The 23,334-nt window shown below is 44.5% G+C and overlaps 1 protein-coding gene across 10 annotated transcripts in view; it reads left to right on the forward strand.

Moving 5' to 3' along the window:
• Positions 1 to 23,334, forward strand: part of LOC138755773 (receptor-type tyrosine-protein phosphatase mu-like) — a 1,095,616-nt gene that overhangs the window by 1,017,559 nt on the left and 54,723 nt on the right. For all 10 annotated transcript variants that reach the window (XM_069922352.1, XM_069922354.1, XM_069922355.1 and 7 more), the window contains 2 exons: positions 19,799 to 19,915; positions 22,700 to 22,854. In XM_069922352.1, the coding sequence (XP_069778453.1) occupies positions 19,799 to 19,915; positions 22,700 to 22,854 (272 nt within the window). The remainder of the gene's footprint in view (positions 1 to 19,798; positions 19,916 to 22,699; positions 22,855 to 23,334) is intronic.

The raw sequence follows: 23,334 nt of genomic DNA on the forward strand, positions 1-23,334 counted from the left end.
CAAGCAAGGTATTTTTCCAGACCAGCCTTAAGATGCCTGCACTGCCAGTGTTCCCAGCAAATTCAAATACTTTATTTCAGTGACCGTAGAGTGGTGATGTAAAGAGAACTTAGCTGGTCCACCCCAACTGAGTCATTTAGTCAACTGCCAGACATGACAATGGCATTCAAGTTAGCAGAGACTTCTATTTCCATATTTCTGGTAGAAGCTCATTAGTTGAGGAAGATTAATCTTGCAGAGGAATGGAATAGAACCATAGTGCTTTGCAGCAAAGAAAACAGGCTATTTGTCCCCTCTAGTCTGTGCCAACCATCATCTTGCTAGTCCCACTGACCTGCTCCCATTCCATAACCCTCCAAGCCTCTGCCATCCATGTACCTATCTAATGTCATACGGGCCAACAGATTTAAAGCCACAGAGAAGCCATTAGTATTTTATTTTCCAGAGTATTCCAACTGAGAAATCAGCCACGTTGTGTGATTAAATTTAGTGCTGTAAACATAAGTTTTAGAGTAAAACTGGATCTTTCATCGTGACCATTTCTACCATGCAATCTTTCAGAATTACACAAATACTTTAAAAATATGTGGATCTGGAAAATATGCTGTCTGAATATTTTACAAACCTGGCTGCTGTTGTAGCTTTTGTCTGGAAATGTAATATCCACAGAGAATTGTGCCCTATTGCTAAAGGACTTGGGCTCTGTCTTCCATTGGAGGCTATCAATCTGTTTTGTGTGATGGTGTCTTGGGTAAACTTGTACCTCTCACTTTGTTCATTTTAGATTGGTCACAGTGTTTGAACTACCGAAAGAAAATAGACACACACACCGAGAGCAGTTCAGATTATACAAATGTTCATTACAAATTCAAAAGCTGATTTCACACTACAATATGCAAGCCCTTCCCAACTATACTTATCAATGCTTGGACTGGTCCCAACTGCCGAAACGAGGCAACGACTGCACACTTGTAGTAGGTCGTCAGGGCGCCGGTAGCAGCTTCTCCACCTCCCCTGACCAGGACGTTGGCTGGACTTCAGAAGTTCTTCTTCTTCTTGCTGAGAGATGTTGCCACCTCTCGGAGAGTCTCTCTCTTCAGCAGCGGGACCTTGCCTTTTATTACCCAAAAACTGCTTACCCAAGCACCTATTCCCAGCACAGTATGAAAGTTAAGCAAGCATGCTAGGTTAATTAACGAATAACATAATTTTCAGCTTATCATTTTTAATACAATGGTTTATTCTACATCAAGACTAGGCTCTGACAGTCTGTGACCAAAACAAGCAGGAAGATTAAATGTTCTCGGTACACAGATATGTACAGCATCTCTGGCCCCTCGGTGGAATTTTGCTTATGTCTGCTGAGTCTAAAAACAATTAGGTTCTCAGCCTTGCAGAACCCAAAGCTGCAAATTTTTTAAAAAAGGGTTCTCAGCTCTGCAGAACCAAGAACTGGAAATTAAGAAAAAACAGGTTAACGAAAATAGGTTAGAATCTTCCATTACAGATGGACAGGTCAAAAGGTAGTGGAAAGTGCTAATCCCATGAGTCTTTATGTTGGGAGCATCATGAGAGAAAGAGGCAAGAAACAGAGGTGGACACCTCCACTAATTTTATTCACACCCAGAGTAGGGGAATCATAGTTTTAAGGTGAGGGGGGTGGGGGGGAGAGATTTAACAGGAACCTGAGGGGTACCTTTTTTACCAAGAGGCTGGTGAGTGTATGGAATAGGCTGCCAGAGGAGGTGGTTATTCCAATGTTTAAGAAATATTTGGAAGGATACATGGAGGGAGATGGGCCAAATGCATACAGGTGAGACTAGTGTGGTGGGATATTGGAGTCAGCATAGGAAAGTTGGGCCAAAGGGTCTGTTTCCATGCTCTAACTCTATGGCCTCCAGTTCTTTATGAAGCAGAATTCTTGCTCCTGATGTCCCTAAACTCTGACTAAAGCCTCAGTTAGACTGCAAAGATATTCCAACATGATTCAATGTTTCCGCATTATGCATTTCTTCAGTGTGTTTCCATTTATTTTGGGTAAGTAAGCAAGTGCTCTTAAGTACCTCTCAGACAGCCAGTTCTTGTCACCTCATCAAATGTGCTGGAGAAACTCAGCAGGTCAAACAGCATCCATCGTGAGTGAAGGGTAACCTGACGAAGGGCCCAAGCCTGAAACATTGGTTACTCTCAACTTCCTATGGATGCTGTGTGAATTGCTGAGTTTCTCCAGCACTCTTGGGAATTGCACTGAGCCCTACAATCTGCAGATTTACTTCTTTCTTTTCTTTTTCAATCTTTTTATTATTATTATAATTTATAAACACATACAGTTCAAAGAGATATAAAAAAAATACATAGTAAGTAATGAATTAATACAGAGATATTAAACAATAATATTACAGAATAAAAATATATCATAAAAAAAAATTTTTGATCAGTTTAGGGTGTGAACTATCTCTAAAAAAAAAGATATAATTATAGCAATATATGAAAAAAGAGAAAAAAAAACCCCAAAAAGAAGAAAAAACAAATCTGAATTTAAAAAAAACCTACAGATATAGCTAAACCACGCCGATCACTCCGATCTCATCTTACAGCCCAATTATCATCCATAATCATAGAAAGAAAACAGAGCCAGATCAACTCACCACAAATGAAAATATTGAATCAATGGTCGCCAGGTTAACAGATTTACTTCTTTAACTTGCAATTTCATCATGTTTTTGTTTTAACCTTAACCATTTTCCTGAAGTTTTTACCAACAAATTAAAGGTTTGTGAAGGGGTACCAACAATTTGTTCTAACGGATCTCAGATCTGCATTAAAATTAAATTAAATTCAGACATCCAGCATCCAGACCCTCCTAGCCCACCAGCCCCTGTTAACCAATTACTCCAATTAACTCCAAACCCCGTAGGTTTTGGAGGGTGGAAGGAAACCAGTGCACCTGGAGGAAACCCACGGGGAACATTAAAACTCCTCACAGATAAGAAGTTAGCGGGCAGAGTACTCCTTCATGCAGCTGCCAGCAAGTTCTTCTTTGGAGACCTATCAGGGCACTGACCAAGTTATGATCATTGGGATTGCTGCAGACAGGGGCTAATACCTGCTGTTGATCTGGTGGGCCAATGGCTGTAATTCTTATGAAAGTAATTCTTCAAGCAAATGTTACGAGCCCAGAACACCCCAAAACCCAGCAGCAATAGATATCCACTAAGACAAATGGCTACTTAAACAAAAAAATTGCTTTTAATTATCTTTAAACATGAAAATAGAATCAAGCTTTAACATCACTAACTTACTTAACCTAACCCCCTTCTAATTCTAAGCGCACGTGTATGTCATGTGTGTGTAAGTTCAGAAAAGTTCTTTGGTTCACAGTCCAATCTCACTTCTCATTCCTCCAAGTTCACTGGTTGCGGGCAATTCTTAGACTGTGCACAGAAATTAACATTTATAAAGTTCACCAGGCTTTGGGGCTTGAAAGGTAAATGGTGACCACTCAGGAAGGTTCATGTCGGTTTTCAGAGAGAGATTTGTTGTTCCAGGACATATACAATTGATGTACTTCCATCAGTCACCTTGATGTCTTGCTGCCGAAATGTGCCCTGTCGGGGTTCTCCAGATGACAACCTCTTTCTTTCAGGTCACCACAGAGTTCCTTTCTGTTTCACTTATTCCAAGTGAAACATTAGACAGCCAGTCCTCTCCTCTTGCATGAGCCACAAGGGCTTTAACCAGGCCGTCTTCCAAAATGGGACTTCTTGACAGCTTGTCCTGTTTCAATTCCAGCTGTAACACTGTGCAAGTGATCTCTCTCTCCCTCCCTCCCCCCCTCTCTCCCTCTCTCTCTCTCTCTCTCTCACTCCCTCCCCCCTCTCTCCCTCTCTCTCTCTCTCTCCCTCCCTCCCCCCCCTCTCCCTCTCTCTCTCTCTCTCCCTCCCTCCCCCCCTCTCTCCCTCTCTCTCTCTCTCTCTCCCTCCCTCCCCCTCTCTCTCTCTCTCTCTCTCTCTCCCTCCCTCCCCCCCTCTCTCCCTCTCTCTCTCTCTCCCTCCCTCCCCCCCTCTCTCCCTCTCTCTCTCTCTCTCCCTCCCTCCCCCCTCTCTCTCCCTCTCTCTCTCTCTCCCTCCCTCCCCCCTCTCTTCCTCTCTCTCTCTCTCTCTCTCTCTCTCTCTCCCTCTCTCCCTCCCTCCCCCCCCCTCTCTCTCTCTCTTACAAAACCTAGCTCTCCTTCTAGACAGCAGCGGCTCCAGCAGGCTCTTTCATCTGTTGCCTTTGGTACACAACAATCCATTAGTGAAGTCTCTTGAGCACTCTTCAAAACTCTTGCAAAAGATATGAGAAGCCACTATGTCTAGCATGGGGCAGAGCTCCAGTATTTTAAATAAGATCTGTTTTTAAAGTGTTTGTATGTGACCTACTCTAACAAACCTTTCCCAATTTATCTCCCAAACACATTTCTATATACTCTGTCACACAATATACTCATCATCTTCCATATCCTCCATCCCCTTTGAATAGACTTCCCATATTTTTAAGATCATGCCACTGTGAATTGTTATTGAGGCTCAATTGCATCACGCCTACCTTGAAATCAGTTGAATCTGCCCTTCTACAACGTCACTGAAAGATCAAATATAGGGGGGAAAATAATCTGATTTTTCCCATTCCAAGTTTAGGGAGAAATCATTCCAAATTGGCCTGGTAAAGAATTTCATTCAAGACCGTTTTATTCGTGTACCTTAAATGTCTGCCATTTCCCTGTTTTTCTGGAAGGACAGACTCAAAGTGTGTCTAGCTTCACTCTGCACAGATGCTGTCTGACCCGTTGAGACTTTCTCGTAATGAAGGGAAAGCAGAATGGTAATCATTATCAAGGTAAATGATGTATTAAGGAGGAATTGCTTTATGCAGAGAGGTGTGAGATATTGGAAGAGAGATGGAAAGAGAAGGAGAATGCAGCAGGGTGGATCAGAGTAAGTAAAATGAAAAGAGGCTTGTATTGACTCCAACCTATTGGGTCAAATGGCCTGTTCCTATTCTATGTCATTCTTCAGTTTTGAAAATAAATGACTATTTTTCTCAACAGTGAAAACACACAATGCTGGAGAGACTCAGCAGGTCAATGTCCTTTATGTAGCAAAGACAAAGATACATAACTGATGTTTCGGGCTTGAACCTTTCATCAAGGCATGAGAAAATGCCGGTGAGTGTCAGGATAAAAGAGTTGGAGGGAGAAGGGGGTGGCAGGGCAGGAGATGACAGATGGAGAAGGGAGGGAGGGGACAGCAGCAGTGAGGGGGAGGAGGTTGGTAAGGTTGTGTAGGTGAAAGTATTGAAAAGGCAGGAAATGGGGGAGGGGAGAAAAGTCAAGCCAGTTTAATGGAAAGCAGTGAAGTCAATGTTCATACCATGTGGCTGGAGGGTGCCAGGTGTTGTTCCTCCAATCTGGAGGTGGTCAGGGTGGGAGAGTACATGAGGCCATGACAGACATATAACCTAGAGTTGAAGTGGTTGGCCGCAGTTATGTCTCTTAAATAACTTAGAGATGTAATATTCAAATAACAAAAGATATTTTACTTACTGATGTCTTCCACCATCACAGGAAACTGTTCACACACTCTCTGATAAACATATACATATGCCTCACAGTGGTGCCCTACAGTTACTACAGTGAGAAGGGTGTATTCTTACTTGGTTACAAAATAGTTCACATTATCCTGACTACATAATATTCTTCCTTCTCAAGATAAAGAGAAATTTAGTGTTCTTTATCACTTCCTTTCCAGTGCAACTTAAGTAACAGAACTTGTACACTATTTTTAAATATTTCTTATCGATATCGCACTGGAGTCAGTATGTTTCTTCGCCATCTTGTGGATTTGGCTGTGACCGTTGGGCTCTGTGTTGTTGGTCCACGTGTAGGTGATGTAGCTTGTTGTGCTTCACCTGACAACTGCTGTGTTGATGTTTTGGTATTAGTGGTTGTGGTCTCCTCACTTGATACCTCACTTGATATTGGTGTTGCAGGTTTTTCTGGTATTAAAGCTTTCTGCTTCATCACATCTTGTGTCGGCCGGATGTGAATTCTGTTCCTCCTCAGCTGATTGCCAGAACCTGTCTCGACAATCTTAGTGTTTCAGCTTCTCTGATGACCTTTGCTGGGGTCCATGTTTTCAACATTGGCACTTGAATGTGCACATGCTGTTCTCTGAAAAGTTCTGGCAATGTTTGTTATAATGCTGGTGTCCTTCTTCTTGCATGTCAGCCAGTCTTCTTCTGGTTTCCTCTTGGTCTTCTGGAAGGTGTATTTTGCTTGGCAGAGTTTTTTTATATCTCCTGCCATTTGGAAGCTCTGCCGGGGACTTCACGTCAGCCCTTAAAGGTGCTGCTCATATAATGATAGAAGAGCTAGGGATGGATCTTCTTTTGTTCACAAAACTTAACTAGTGTCTGTTTCACAAAGCCTTTTCAAGTTGCCATGTAAAATGGGGTTAACCAGCCAATTTGGCTGGTTAGTGCCCCACTCATGTGGCAGCTTGAATGAGCCTGACCCAGTCAGCATGGTAAAAATCCAACCGGGTCCATGACCTACCTCAGAGGTAGTCAGGGAGCCCAATTAAACTAAACCAGGTCGCGTCCACCAGTGGCTTGAACAGCAAAATGGCTGACAGGGAAATTCCTGGGTGAAGTTCCTGCCGCGATGGTGGGGAGAGAGTTGTTGCTGCCGCGGGGGGAGAGGAGAGGGGTCGCTGCCGTGAGGGGAGAGGAGAGGGGTCGCTGCCATGGGGGGAGTGGAGAGGGGTCACTGCCGCAGGAGGAGTGGAGAGGGGTCGCTGCCGTGAGGGGAGAAGAGCGGGGTCGCTGCCACAGGGGGAGTGGAGAGGGGTCGCTGCCGTGAGGGGAGAGGAGAGGGGTCGCTGCCATGGGGGGAGTGGAGAGGGGTCACTGCCGCAGGAGGAGTGGAGAGGGGTCGCTGCCGTGAGGGGAGAAGAGCGGGGTCGCTGCCACGGGGGGAGTGGAGAGGGGTCGCTGCCGTGAGGGGAGAGGAGAGGGGTCGCTGCCATGGGGGGAGTGGAGAGGGGTCGCTGCCGCAGGAGGAGTGGAGAGGGGTTGCTGCCGTGAGGGGAGAAGAGCGGGGTCGCTGCCACGGGGGGAGTGGAGAGGGGTCACTGCCACAGGAGGAGTGGAGAGGGGTCGCTGCCATGAGGGGAGAAGAGCGGGGTCGCTGCCACGGGGGGAGTGGCGAGGGGTCGCTGCCGTGAGGGGAGAGGAGAGGGGTCGCTGCCATGGGGGGAGTGGAGAGGGGTCACTGCCGCAGGAGGAGTGGAGAGGGGTCGCTGCCGTGAGGGGAGAAGAGCGGGGTCGCTGCCACGGGGGGAGTGGAGAGGGGTCACTGCCACAGGAGGAGTGGAGAGGGGTCGCTGCCATGAGGGGAGAAGAGCGGGGTCGCTGCCACGGGGGGAGTGGCGAGGGGTCGCTGCCGTGAGGGGAGAGGAGAGGGGTCGCTGCCATGGGGGGAGTGGAGAGGGGTCACTGCCGCAGGAGGAGTGGAGAGGGGTCGCTGCCGTGAGGGGAGAAGAGCGGGGTCGCTGCCACGGGGGGAGTGGAGAGGGGTCACTGCCGCAGGAGGAGTGGAGAGGGGTCGTTGCCGTGAGGGGAGAAGAGCAGGGTCGCTGCCACGGGAGGAGTGGAGAGGGGTCACTGCCGGGGGGTGGGAAGAGGGATCACTGCCACGGGGGGAGTGACAGAATGGGGTCCCACGAACTTCCATTGCTATGAATGCTATTCTGGTTGTGACACCTCAACGTTCATGGCAGCGGGATGTTGCTGGGGGGTGGGGGTGTGTGATTGATGGGGTGGGTGTTGATTGACAGTGGGGGTTGCAACTGACAGGGGAGGGTGACTGGGGGTGTGGCGATTGACATGGGTGAGGACTAACGGGGGGGGGGGGGGCGACTGACGGCTGGGAGGGTGACTGACAGCTGGTGGGGAGAGTGGGGAAGACTTATCGATAATTCCCCTAAGTGTGTGACACATCACTTACCACATCATTACAGTGGCGATATCCCCCTTAAATCGCCGGTTTAGTGATTTAATGGGTTGATCCCACCTTTGCCCCACTAATCGCACCTGGGACCCAGGAGGGCTACCCAGGTGCTGCAGTTTAAAAGTGCCTACAGTTCGCACTTGTCTTTCAATGAACCCGGGACCTCTGAGGTAGTATGGGAATGATGTAGTGATCACAAATCCATACTCTGCAGCCAGCTTTCTGAAGTCTTGTGATGTGAACTGTGTTCCATTGTCACATATTACTTGCTCTGGTATTCCTTGTTCAGAAAGGAGCATTTTCTCATTTCTGAGGTGATAGTTGACGTTCTCAGGTCCTTTCACTCCTTTGACAAATGGAAGCTAGAGTAGTAACAGGCTACTATTAAATACCACTCTTGATTCTCGGTGAACAAATTTTAACCCTCTGGGTTCCATGGCCTAGCAGGTACTTCTGTGGAAAACATTTCCTCTTTTTGTTGTGTGTTTCTGTTTATGCTTTTAGATATATTCTTCGCCTGGATCTCATAATTGACAGGAATCAACTGTAACTCTCGGCAACTATCCAGACCTAGAATTGCTGGTCTGTCTGCATCTACCACATAGAATGTAGAGAGGATGTTCTTTCCCTTATGGCAGCCATTGATCTTAGTTTTCCCTAGCTGCTTGATCATGGGTCCATTTGCTGTTTCCAATGCATCATCTTTTGGATACCCTTTTATTATGTTCTCTGGGAACATCTGGCGGTAGAAACTGAGTGGAAGGACGTTGCTTTGTGATCCAGTATCCTGCTTCACCTTTAGGTTAAATATCATAGGCTTGTTCTGGATTGTCCTCTGTATTTGGATCCTTGTGTGCAACTCGCTGCCTTCTTTCATCTCACCCAACATCTCGTGAAGGTGTATGGATTCCATGTCCAGTATCTGGGTGCTGGAGTCCTCGTTGTTATCTCCCTTTATGTGGTGGATCTTCTTTGTCTTTTTTCTTCACTGGTATGGCTGTTTTCTTCATACCAGACTTGCACATCTTCGCCCACTGGTTTGCTTTACCACAAGCTCTACATTCAGAACTGTATGCGGGGCATTTGTTTCGGTTATCGAAGGGGTGTTGTCTGCTAAACTTCCTGCAGGTCTTGGGGGTTTGCACTTTTCTGATTGTGTTCTTTACAACACCAACCCTTCCTTCTCTTTGCTGTCGGTGGGTCTGCATAGATAGAGATTTCATTTGCGTCCTCATGGCTTCGAAGGTTCTGGCTGAGTCTATAACTTTGGCCAGATTCAAGCTATCCTTCCCTATAAGAGACTTTTGCACTTCGGGATGGGCAATCCCCCATATTAGTTGATCAACTAATCTCTCCTCTATATCTTTAAATCTGCATTTTGCTGCAACAATTTTTAGTCTAGTGAGGAAGTTATCAACAGTTTCATCAGTCACTTGCATTAAGTCTTGAAATTCATAGCGTTTAATTCAAGGATTAGACCTGGGTTCAAGGTGAGAAGCAAACTTCACAAAACCTGCTCTGGATCCTTTTTCTCCACCTCTGTAAGCTCCCAGCTATTAAATAAGTCAAGGCCTCGCTCCCCCGTCCAGAGAAGTTTATAACTGACCTTCTTCTCTGCTGCTCCATTTTTAAAATAGCTTTTGAAAGCTAAATTGCACTTCTTCTGAAACCTTTTAAACGATTCAACAACGTCTTCAGCCTCCCCGTCCATCACCTTCTCCTCTCTTGTAACTCAAGGCATTTTTCTTTCAGTAATGTTTTTTCTCTTCCCCTTCATATTTAAGTGACTTACAATTGTTTTCTTAAACCACTGCCACCATGTTATGTCTCTGTGTTACTTGGGAGGCTTCTTAAATAACTTAGAGATGCAAGATTCAAATAACAAAAGAGATTTTACTTACTGATGCCTTCCACCATCTCAAGAAACTGTTCACACACTCTCTGATATACAAATACATACACTTCATAGTGCTGCACCACAATTACTACAATGAGAAGGATGCATTCTTGTGCAGTTACAAAATAGTTCACGTTATCCTGACTATATAACAGCCACTGGGAGATTGTTGTGGTTGTGGATGGAGCAGAGGTGCTGAGTGAAGCGATCTCCCAGTCTCCGACCAGTCTCTCCAATGTAGAGAATGGCACAAAGGGTGCACCGGATGCAGTAACTAAATCCTCTGGATGTACAGGTGAAGTGTTGCTTAACATAGAAGGCCTGTTTGGGGCCCTGGACTGTGGTGAGGGAGAAGTTGTGGGCATAAGTATTGTACCTCCTATGGGCACAGATTAAGGTGCCAGAGATGCGATGGATGGGGAGGGATGAGTGCACGAGAGAATCGTGGAGGGAGCATGTCCCTGCAAAAGGCCAAGAGAGGAGGAGCGGGAAAGATGTGTCTAGTGGCGGGATCCTGTAGTAAGTGCTGGAAATTCCAGTGGATGATGTGTTGGATGCAGAGGCTGGTGGGGTGGTAGGTGAGGATGAGGGGGATTCTATGTTGGTGTCATCTGGGGGCAGACGGGGCCAGGGCAGATGAGTGGGAAATGGAGGAGATGCGGGTGAGGGCTGAATCGATGGTGGTGGTGGTGGGAAAGCCACATTTGTGGAAAAAGGCAGACACATCAGATGATCTGGATTGGAAGACCTCATCTTGGGAACAGATGCGATGGAAACAGAGAAATTGAGAGAAGGGGATGGGATCCTTGCAGGGGGAAGGCTGTGAGGAAGTGTAGTCCAGGTAGTTATGGGTGTTAGAGGGTTCATAATATATGTTGGAAAGCTTAACTCACAGTGAATCATTCATTGCAAAGTTTTTAAATGATTTATACATTCCATTCGAGGCTAGCATTTCTCCAGCGGTTTCTGTATTTATTTATTTATTTATTCCTGTTTACTTTGAAAGAGACGTTAGAATGCATAGTAATTATTTTTCCCCATATTATGTCTGGCAATGTCCTCATAAATTTAATCTGCATGTAAAATGTACCATCCAAAAGTACCATGGATAATAATATTTAAAACTTCCACTTTTCCTCTGTTTGGATATTTTAATGCACGATCGTCTTTTGCAGATCTTAAATTTTGTTTATTCTATCCACTCTATCAATTGTTTTCATCTAAATTCATCTCCTCTGTATACAAAAAAGGAAGGGAGCAAGTTTTATTCATCACTTTTATATTTTTAATTCGAACCATAGAACACAACAGCGCAGAAACAGGCCTTTTGACCCATCTAGTCCATATTGAGCTGGTATCCTCTACATCGGAGAGACTGTACGCATTCTGGAAGATCACTTTGTTGAGCACCTCAGCTCTGACCGCCACAATAGCGTGGATCTCCCAGTGGCTACTCATTTTAATTCCCTGCCCCATTCCCTTGTTGACATATCTGTCCAGGGTCTCAGGCACTGCCAGACTGAGACCACCCGCAAATTGGAGGAACACCACCTCATCTTCCATCAGGGCACCCTTCAACCAGATGGCATTAACATTGACCACCATCTTCCATTTAAATAAAAACAGCCCCATCCTCCTTCTTCCCATTACCTTTCCCTCCATGCTCTCTCACCCTCTCCCCCCCCCCCTCCTCTCTCCTCTGTTCCCTTTTCCCTCTCCTCTCCGCTTATATCAAATTAACATCTTTTATTGGCCTGGACTTTTCTCCCAGCCAGCCTTGTCTTTTTATTCTGACACATTCCTGTTCTTTGCTTATTCTTTGAAGAAGACCTCTGGCCCAAAACATTGATAGTACATTCTTATCCCCTATGGACGCTGTAAGACAGGCTGAGTTCCTCCAGAATTTCTGTGCGTTTGAACTATTATTCTGCCTGGTCCCATTGATCAACACCCGGACCATTGCCCTCCATACCCCTCTCATCCATGTATCTTTCTAATCTTCTCTTAAAAGTCAAAATTGAGCTCTATCTTCCACCTCCTCTAATTATTTAGAATAGTATTTCTCAACCTGTGGTCCGTAGTCCTGTGGTTGTCATAGAATATGGAACATAGATCAGTAGAAAACGCAGAAACAGACCCTTCAGACCATGTTGTCTGCACCGAACACGATGCCAGATTAAATGAAATCTCTGCTTCCACGCCTTACCTATTTCCTGCATATTTGTCCGTTGGTCTGGAAGCCTCTTAAAAACTATTATCACATCTACAGTCTGTGGGTTTGTTTCTGGTGACATTGCAGTGAAAACAAAATATTGCTGAGATAATAAACAAGTGACAGGCAAAACCAGGTTGTAGTTAAACAGGAAAGTCTGCAGGTGTGGTGATTGTACAATACAATACACAAAAGTGGTGGAGAAACTGAGCAGGTCACATAATGTCTCTAGGAAGCAAAAGGATACAGTAAAAGTCCGAAAATCCTGACTGCTCGGACAATGGGTCGCTCTGGTTTTTCGGATTTACCAGTTTCTCGGGCAGTACTTTTAAGATTCATGTTTAAGAGGAAATAAAGAAGAGATGGACAGGTAAATGTTGATATTTTATAGCATGTCTCATTTATCAAAACAAGCAGTTTTAAAGAAAGATAAAAAGGTCGCTGTGCATCTGTGGCCCTTACGCACTGCGAATTTTTTAAAGTTTGAGAGTTTTCGAAAAGCCCAGATTCTCAGGTGGTCCAGATTTCTGGCATCCAGATTTTTTGGACTTCTACTGTAAAACAACCTTTTCAGGCCTGAGTCTTTCATCAAGATACTTAAGCTGGGTAATGGCTGAAGACCACTGATGTAGAACATGGAACAAGCTATTTAATTCCCACATCATCTTTCAGGAAGATCTTAGCTGATCAATCAGAATTTGCTTGATCCACATAAACTTTGATTCCCCAATCCCAGAAATTGACCTAAATATAGGTAATGACTTAAAATCCATACTTCCGTGAGATAGAGAATTTCAAAGATTCGTCGCGTTCTGAAAAAAAAGGTTCCTTCAATCTTCACTCTTATTCTGAAACTGTGAATTGATGAGCGTAATAAGATACATCCTTCCAGCATCAACCTGTCACCCCCCACCAAGAATCTTACACATTTCAATCAGATTACATCTTAATCTTCTAAATCCCAGATGGTAGAAGCACATCTCTCTCCCTTCTTCCAGCTCCCTACCCCCTTCCTTTCTGTCTCTGTTAGGTCTGCTTTGTTCGAGAATGAATGAGTCAGACACCAGACTGAGTCGAAATCGAGGTTCTTTATTACCGGATTGTAACACTTGCAACTAACAGTGTTAGTTGGAGAAGGCGCATTCTCCCGATATCAGCAAGTGGTGTTTTTTTTATACCTCAGGACACGCACTTAGTAAGTTATCATGCCATTACATTGTCCAATGAATAAGCTGTTGCTACCCTTCTCTGTTAGTCTGCTGCACATCATCTTGTGCTGAAGAGATACAAGGACTGCCTAAAGAAATCTCTTGGTGCCTGTCACATTGACCACCGCCAGTGGGCTGATCTTTGGAAGACTACACAAAGATCTGTTAGTCTGCTGCACATCATCTTGTTATTGCCACACTTATCTTGAGCGTACAAGGTCACACCTGCATCCTGTTACTCCTTAGTACTGGGTGACTCCTTCTCCGGTCCCAACTCATGATGTTTTTATCTTACATCTCCCATCAGAGATCTATCTTTCTTAGCCCTCTGCCCTCCTACCTGTAGCCACCTATTACCTCCTACCTGTCAGTCTGCATTCCTCCCCCTTCCCCTCCTCTCCCCTCACCTTTTAATTCTGTTATCTGCCTGATTTTCAGCACTCCTGAAGAAGGGCTCAGGCCTAAAATGTTAACTGCCTTTTACTTCCTATGGATGCTGGGTGACCTGCTGAGTTTCCCCAGCACAGCTGTGTATTGCACTATACCCCAGCATCTGCAGATTCTCTTGATTACCTCCAATATCCACACAGACTGAGAAATGGGTTTGCTGTAGATAGCTTCAGTTGAGCATTGACACAATAGTTCAGTTTTCTTTCTTTGGGCTCTTACTTCCATGAGCCCCGAACAGATTTTAAAATATTAACATACCTGTCTCTTGGAAACTATTTGAACCTACTGGGTCTTTCCAATGTTTACTAATTTTTTAAAATTTCTCCAGACAATATTTCACCAGATAAATGTTTTTTTCATCTTTAGTTGTTTGTGCATATAGGTCTATTAATTATTATGTGTTAGTGTACGTGTGCATGTGTGCGTTTGTGTGCGCATGTTTGAGTTTCTGTCAGTGTTTGCCTTTATACATGTTTGGCTATATGTGCTTCTTTGTTTTTGTGTGTCTGCCTAACTATTTGTGTACATGAGAGTGTGTGTGTGTCTGTGTGACTCTCTGTCTGTATATGTGTGTGTGTGTGTGTGTGTGTGTGTGTGTGTGTGTGTGTGTGTGTGTGTGTGTGTGTGTACATACACACTCACATCTCTCAGTATATGTGTGCATCTGTTTCTGTATGAGTGTTGCTTACTCTATGTTAGTGCCTGTGTGTGTCTGTGTTATTAGATATTGCCTAATTCCCCACACACTTCTTTTACTGTGGAGCTGAATCATGATTAATGGTCAAATCCATATGAAAGACCAGTATTTAGTAAGACAAGTAAGGGTGGCCGATCTTTGGCAGGAGATCACGAGCAATGCAAAGTCAATTAGACGGGATAAGAGAACACGAGTTCACATTTAAAAAAAATTTTTATTGCTGTAATTTGTTCAAAAATTAAAATATAATTACCTCATTAACAAAGGCATCTTATTTGTGGGATCAGTGCCAGAAACCTTCTAATGGTATTTTAATGAAATCTTTTGTGGTCATCAATATGCTAACAGCAATTTGCAGCTTTAAATTGGCAGTAGCCAGGGTTGGCAGTGGGTGGATGGGTGAGATTGTGGGGGGGTGCGGGTAGGTGGAAGAAGAGTTTGTTGATTGTTCTGTCAGCTGCTGAGCATCAGCCTGTAGGGTTTCAAAGGGCGAGTGCATTGAATTCTGATTTTAACCCTACATGTAATAATGCGTGGCACTTTATCAGACCTTCCCAGTCTCTCTTTAGTCATCCATTAAATGTAATCAGTTGGAGGTAGTTTATAGTCTTTGGAGAATTGAATAGGTAGCTGTTATACTTTTCCTTTTGAGGGGTCATCTTGTTTCATCCAGTGAAATAATTAAAGGGAAAATTGATTCCCAGTAAGGTGTCTGCATTGATGCCATTATAATCCCATAGGAGGCATTCTGCATGAAATAGCCACTTCCGATCCATTCGTATTTGTGGGGAAGGATGAAATGCATCAGTGGTCATGGCCTCGATCACTCTACCTATACATCTGTTGCACAGTAAATTGTACATTTCTTTCATATGATAAACACAAAGAGATTCAGACAGAGTTGTGGGTATATAATAGGTATGTGTATTTATATATGTATGCACATATGGAGTTGATAGGTTAATTGGGTGTATTTGGGGCAGCACAGGCTTCATGGTCCAGTAGATGTTGTTAAGATTATACAGTGAAAGTCCAGAAATCCAGACCGCCCAAGAATCCGGACTTCTCAAACTCTCAAACATTTTGAATTTAGCAGGCTTTCGTATGCATAAGTGGCCCAGAAGTCACAGAAAAGAATGAATAAGTATTTATTTGATTTTTATTTTTGTACTTTGTATTTTATATGAAAAAATGTTTAATTAATAAACTCTCAAAATTTACCTGTTCATTTCTCTGTTCTCCTTAAATTTGAATTTTAAAAGTACTGCACGAGAAACTGGAAAATCCAAAAATCCGGACTGACCCAATCCCACAGCAGTCTGAATTTTAGGGCATTTTACTGTATATATCAATCCAGACTTGATTTTGTACACAGTAATGTCATCAGGTATCCATTACAATTTTATTTACAGCAGCTTTAAGCGAGTCATTTCAATGTAGCTTCTTCTGCAGAAGATCTGAACGTAGCATGGTCAAGGCAAATCAATCAGAATGAAGAATTAATAAAGAACAGTGGAGAGCCATCATTGCATCAACAATTTCCCAGCATGTATTGAAATTTGCCTTGCGCCTATTCATTCAAGAGGAAATTAAGGGAGCATGATTATCATCAGGCCCAGAATGAATCATTATATGAAACATAATATCTTTTTCTGTCACATGCAGGATGCACCGGACTGTATTTTGTACAGATAACTTTTATCTGGTAGAATTTGCACTTGTCCAGGAAGCCAGAAAATTAGATGCCAAAAAGAAACAAGTGAAGACATAGGGACATCTAATAGTTCAGATTAAAGTCACAATTGGTGCCAGAAATAGAAGACAAAATGTCCTTTTAAAAACTCAACATGCTCAGTGTTGAAAGGTTTGAAGAAAGAGAGGGAGATATGAAAAGTTCCAAATAAAATGTGGAACCAATGTAGATTACATGTTAATGATTCAAGGTTCCTTTATTATCAGAAACATAAATACATAAACGCACAGAGAGATGACACAAATCCAGTGCCCACACCAAGAAGGGAAAGAGAAACTAAAGAGAGTCCCTTCAAAGACATCAAGTGTCCATGGGCACCATCACCTCCTCCCCTGCCACTCTCTCCTGAACTCCCTTTCACTCTGTAGCCCCACAGCCTCCTGTCAGTTCCACAGGTGAACCCAAACTCCAGGCATCCAAGTCACCTTCCTCCAAAAATCTGTTAACACCCAAATAACTTTGGGATCCCTTATCGTCATCAACACCCTCGTGAATCCTGGTCCCAATACCTAGTTTCCATGACCCTCCGCAGGGAAGCTGGTGTGAGTGCTTTGCCCACCAAACCCCTTGCTGGCCTGCTTCTGTGGCCTCCTACCTGGTACGGTCATCTCTCAGGGTCCTCCAGTCTGTTGCTCCCCTCAAGCCCTCAATCCTTGTTATCTGGGCCTCCAAGCATGGGCACCACCATCTTGGGCACAGATCAAAGGAAACTCCCCAGTCTTCTTCTTCTTTGGCTTGGCTTCGCGGACGAAGATTTATGGAGGGGCAATGTCCACGTCAGCTGCAGGCTCGTTTGTGGCTGACAAGTCCGATGTGGGACAGGCAGACATGGTTGCAGCGGTTGCAAGGGAAAATTGGTTGGTTAGGGTTGGGTGTTGGGTTTTTCCTCCTTTGTCTTTTGTCAGTGAGGTGGGCTCTGCAGTCTCTTCAAAGGAGGTTGCTGCCCGCCGAACTGTGAGACGCCAAGATGCACGGTTTGAGGCGAGATCAGCCCACTGGCGGTGGTCAATGTGACAGGCACCAAGAGATTTCTTTAGGCAGTCCTTGTATCTCTTCTTTGGTGCACCTCTGTCACGGTGGCCAGTGGAGAGCTCGCCATATAACACGATCTTGGGAAGGCGATGGTCCTCCATTCTGGAGACGTGACCTAACCAGCGCAGTTGGATCTTCAGCAGCGTGGATTCGATGCTGTCGGTCTCTGCCATCTCGAGTACTTCGATGTTAGGGATGAAGTTGCTCCAATGAATGTTGAGGATGGAGCGGAGACAACGGTGGTGGAAGCGTTCTAGGAGCCGTAGGTGATGCCGGTAGAGGACCCATGATTCAGAGCCGAACAGGAGTGTGGGTATGACAACGGCTCTGTATACTCTAATCTTTGTGAGGTTTTTCAGTTGGTTGTTTTTCCAGACTCTTTTGTGTAGTCTTCCAAAGGCGCTATTTGCCTTAGCGAGTCTGTTGTCTATCTCGTAGTCGATCCTTGCATCCGATGAAATGGTGCAGCCGAGATAGGTAAACTGGTTGACCGTTTTGAGTTTTGTGTGCCCGATGGAGATGTGGGGGGGCTGGTAGTCATGGTGGGGAGCTGGCTGATGGAGGACCTCAGTTTTCTTCAGGCTGACTTCCAGGCCAAACATTTTGGCAGTTTCCGCGAAACAGGACGTCAAGCGCTGGAGAGCTGGCTCTGAATGGGCAACTAAAGCGGCATCGTCTGCAAAGAGTAGTTCACGGACAAGTTGCTCTTGTGTCTTGGTGTGAGCTTGCAGGCGCCTCAGATTGAAGAGACTGCGGTACCGATGTAAACAGCGTCTCATTTTTGAGGTCTTTCATGGCTTGTTTCAGCATCGTGCTGAAGAAGATTGAAAAGAGGGTTGGTGCAAGAACGCAGCCTTGCTTCACGCCATTGTTAATGGAGAAGGGTTCAGGGAACTCATTGCTGTAACTGTAACTTGTTGGTTTTCGTGCAGTTGGATAACCATGCTGAGGAACTTTGGGGGGCATCCGAGGCGCTCTAGTATTTTAAACCCACATGCGGCCGTCAGCATAATGACCAAACAATAGAGCCCTGTGGAGGAGCACTGGAAGATATTTCTCACTCCTCCTGGGTCCACAGCAGAAGCAGCAGCTCCGCGGTTAAAGCAGCTGTAGCCATGCCTGACAGGAAAACACTGAAAGCATTTGTTGGCCAAAATTATAATTAAAGTGCCTTCTTAATCTCAAATTTGTGACCATCTCATATTGGTGAAAGTGCTGAACAACATCCTATTATCGGTTTCATCTGAAGCATTGTACTTAGTCAGTTCCATTGTTCCTAATCAATGGATTGAAAATGATTAGGTGATTACATTGAAGGACAGCGGTGCACGGGCTTACGCTGAGGTAATGGCCATCAATAGAAATCACAGTAAAACAACCAATTTCCACGTCACTGAAGATCAGTGACAAGCGAGGGAATACTAGCATGGAGGTCACTGCTTCATTCTGAAAAATGTCAGGATTCAGCATCTCAGTGGGAAGGTGGCCTTACTGTTCAGGTGCACTGTGTGCGTTCTCTGCAGGCATATCGTATGTGGACAGTTTGCAGAGCAATTTCACAATTCCGTGAAAGTTCATGGAACACCAGCTGCAATAACCTATACTCTAGTTTAAGTTTATTTGTCACAAAGTACCTCATGCAGCAAGAAGGGTTCCTTTGTGACAGGCCAACAGATTATCCCTGATATTACACACAGCCGGGTATTGAGGACTATTTGTAGTGTAGAGCTACAAAGAAAAGGAAGATCAGTTCGCACCAAGAAAGGGCAGCGTAAAACCATTGACTTAGGAGCAGAATTAGGCCATTCAGCGTATGGAATCTGCTCAGCCATTCAAATCATGGCTGATGTCAACTCCCGTACATTTTGGAGGGTGTGAGGAAACCAGACCACCCAGAGAAAAATCACCCAGAGGAAACGTGCAAACTCTTTACAGACAGCAAAGGTTTCAAACCCAGGTCTCTGGTGCTGTAATAGCGTAGCGCTAACTGCTACATGAACCATGTCACCCACAATTTTTCCTGTATTGTTCCTCTCAACCCCTTTCTCTTGCCTTCTCCCCATGACCTTTGACACCCTCACTAACAAGAACTTATTACCGGCAATCTCTGCTTTAAATAAACCCTAAGACAGCCTCCACTGCAACCAATTTCACAGATTCACCACCGCTCTGGCTCAGGAAAGTTCCCCCCATCTCTGTTGTAAAGGGATGTCCTTTTATTCTGAGGCTGTCTCCTTTTGTCGAGCTCTGGGGTGGGGTTCATTCAGAAGCCTGATGGATGCAGAGAAAAGACAGTCTTTAAGTCTGTTGGTGTTTGCTTTCATGCTCTTAAGCCTTCTTGCCGATAGGAGGAGGGAGAAGAGAGTGTGTGTTTGATCTGATAGGACTTTTTCTTCATCTCTGTGGATTTAAGTTATTTTAATTATGCCTTTTAATATCACTCAGTACAGAGAACAAATTTCCATTTGCTATCTACTTTGATATGTTCTTGGTCAACAGGTAAAGTGTTGCAAGTATTGGCCTGATGATACAGAAATCTATAGAGACATCAAAGTAACTCTTATTGAGACAGAACTGTTGGCTGAATATGTCATCAGAACATTTGCAGTGGAGAAGGTAAGGAAAATGCTTTACATCAAGTCTGTGGCCAGTAGCGAAACAAATTCATGGCCAATGTTGGGCCAAAGCTATATGAGGCATTATGTTAGGCAAGAAAGTAAAATGCAGAAGTCTGCAGACACAATGGTTGAAGTAAAAACACAATGCTGGAGAAACTCAGCTGGTCAAACAATGTACTTTATAAAGCAGAGGTAAAGATACATAACCAACATTTTGGGCTTGAGCCCTTAGTCAAGGTATGGAAAAATGTTGGCAGCTGTCTCAAAACAATGGTGGGGGGGGGGGGGGGGGAGCACATATCCAAAGGCAGGAGGTAATAGGTAGATAAGGGAGGGAGGGCACAGCAGCAAACAATTGGAGGAGGGATGGCTCTGTGAATAGAGAGCAAAGGGGGTGGAGAGATAAGAGAAAGAGGATGAGGGGAAAAGGGAAGGAAGGGAGAATGGAGAGTAGGCAATCAGAAACTGGATAAATCAAGATTAATGCCATCTGGTCGGAGTGTGCCCAAACATAAAATCAACTGCTCTTCTTCTAATTTGCGGGTAGTCTTGATGGGATGTACATGAAGCCATGGACAGACGTGAGTATGGGAGTGGAATACAGAATTGAAATGGTTGGCCACTGGGGCATCCCTGTCAGTGATGCAGACAGAGTGAAAGTGCTCAGCGAAGCGATCTCCCAGTCTACGCCCAGTCTCTCCGATGTAGAGAAGGCCACAAACAGTGCACCGGATGCAGTGGTTAACTCTCGTGGATAAACTTGCTTCACTTGAAAGGTCTGTTTGGGTCCCAAATTGTGGTGAGGGATGAGGTGTGGGTGCAAGTATGGCACTTCCTACAGCCACAGGGGAAGGTGCTGGGGAGGGGATGGGGGCACAATTGGTGGGGTGGGATGAGTGGATGAGGGAGCCAAAGAAGAAGCGGTCTCTTCGGAAGCCAGAGAGGGGAGGTGAGGGAAGATCTGTCTAGTAGTGGGATCATGTTGTAGGCAGCAGAATCATGTTGGGCAATTCCTTTAAGATTTATTATCATGTACACAAACTGCACAAAAATTTTTCCTTTGTTTGCCCTGCAAAGGCAAATAGGCACTAATGAATCCAGTGCCATTAAGTTCAAGGTCAGGTTTATTATCATCTGAATAATAAAACCAGAAGAATACAATCAGTTTCTCCATACCATGGTGCACACACATGCACCCACAATGCACAGCACATAATAATCACATATATACATAAAAATATAATTTAGGATAAATATATCTAAATATTTTAGGATGATTTATTCAGTTACAGGATACTTTTCAAATGAGAATAAACTATTTCCCAGTTTGGCATTCCTGAATTTGAGGCTCCTGTACCTCTTTCTTGATGGAGAAACTGTGTCCAGGATGGAAATGGTCCAATAATTTGTTGACCATTTTTAACCAACATTCCCGGTGAACGTCATCAAGAGAGGAAAGGGAGACACCAGTGGTCTTCTCAGCCATTTTGATGCTGTGCAGCTCCCATACCACACAATGAGTAAATACAAAAGTCTTCTGTCTTCTGGTATTGGCTATTGTTACCCCAGGAAAAAGGTGATGGCTGTCCACCCTACCTAAGACCATCATAATCTTATATACTGCTATTAAGTCAATTCTTTCAGAACATAAGAAATGGGAGCAGGAGTCGGCCATCTGGTCTGTCAAGTCTGCTCCACCATTCAATGAGATCATGGTTGATCTGACGATAGGCTCATCTCCACCTACCTGCCTTTTCCCCATATCCTTTAATTCCCCTACTATGTAAAAAAATCTATCCAACCTTGTCTTAAATATATTTACTGCGGTCACCTCCACTGCTTAAATGGCCAGTAAATTCCATAGATTCACCACCCTCTGGGAAAAGCAGTTCCTCCTCATCTCCACCCTAAATCTACTGCCTTGAATCTTGAGGCTATGTCCCCTAGTTCTGGTCTACTTTACCAATGGAAACAACTTACCTACCTCTGTCTTATCTATGGCTGTCATAAATGTTTATGTTTCTATAAGATCCCCTTTCATTCTTCTATATCCAGCGAGTACAGTCCCAGATGACTCAATCTGTTCTCATAGGCTAACCCCTTCATCCCCAGAAGCTACCTGGTGCACCTCCTCTGGACTGCCTCCAAAGCCATTACATCGTTCCTCAAGTAAGAAGACCAGAACTGCATGCAATACTCCAGATGCAGCCTCGCCAGTACCTTGTAGAGTTCCAGCAATGAAGGCTAACATTCCATTTGCTTTCTTGATAGCCAGCTGCACCTGAAACCAAACCTTTTGTGATTTTCCTTTGTTGGAAGAAAAAGCCCTTGCCCTGTCAGACTTGCTTCACAAGGCATGTTCTTCAATCCAGGCAACATCCTTGTAGATCTCCTCTGGACAGAAAGGCCAATAACTATGGAATGCAAATTTAAGGCAAAAGGTTGGAGAACTAAAGAAAAAAAAAGCACCCAAACGTCCTGGAATTTCCAGGTTTAAAGGATATTAGAGGCAGAAACCCTTATCACATTTCAAAGGTCCATGGAATCTTTAAAGTCATAGATGGAGAAGTGGGTGAGGGAATGATTTGTGGGACAGGATGGACAGAGTGGGATAACCAGCATCAGTCTATGCCATAGATTTCTGTCACTTGAGCTCTAACCATTTACAGAAGATGGAAACTTGCTTTGGTGCTGGTGATTTATTTCTTTCTAAAGTATTTATGTTGCACCTTCATCTCTATATCCACTGTTCTTGAGATGATTCCTCCTGTCTTTTTATCAGAGGGGTGCCCACGAGATACGGGAGATCAGGCAGCTCCACTTTACTGGCTGGCCGGACCATGGCGTTCCATATCACGCTACCGGGCTCCTGGGCTTTGTTCGACGTGTAAAGATAAAGAATCCAGCTGGTGCTGGACCTATTGTGGTACATTGCAGGTTGGTGCCTTCTCAGTAGTACAAGGACAAAGTCGTTCATCTCATAAAGCATATTCCATTAATCATTCCAATCAAGAGTAGTCTACATTTCCAAGCTTATGCCATATCCATTAATATTCTCATCTGCCAATCAACCTCAGTCTTGACATTTTCATTCACCTAGCCAGATCGAATAATGTGATGACTTTTGCCTTAACTGTTGTGTGCTTGCATGTTGATGGCTGAGCATAAACTGGTAATGTGCACAAGATTCTTTTATTGTCATGTAATGAAACAGAAAAGGTGATATGACACAAAATTTCCATTAGTTTACTGTAAGGCGGACAAACATTTGCCATCAGCAAAAATTGCTTGGCGCCCCAGAGTTACTGAGTCTCGATAGATTCGTCTCCAGCACTCCCACAGCTTGCACAGCCACATAGCCTTCAGTCCAAACCCAAGAACTCCAGATCCAAATCTTTGTTGCAATCATGAAGCCTC

The sequence above is a fragment of the Narcine bancroftii genome, chromosome 2 (assembly GCF_036971445.1).
Source record: "Narcine bancroftii isolate sNarBan1 chromosome 2, sNarBan1.hap1, whole genome shotgun sequence".
In the NCBI taxonomy this organism is placed as follows: domain Eukaryota; kingdom Metazoa; phylum Chordata; class Chondrichthyes; order Torpediniformes; family Narcinidae; genus Narcine; species Narcine bancroftii.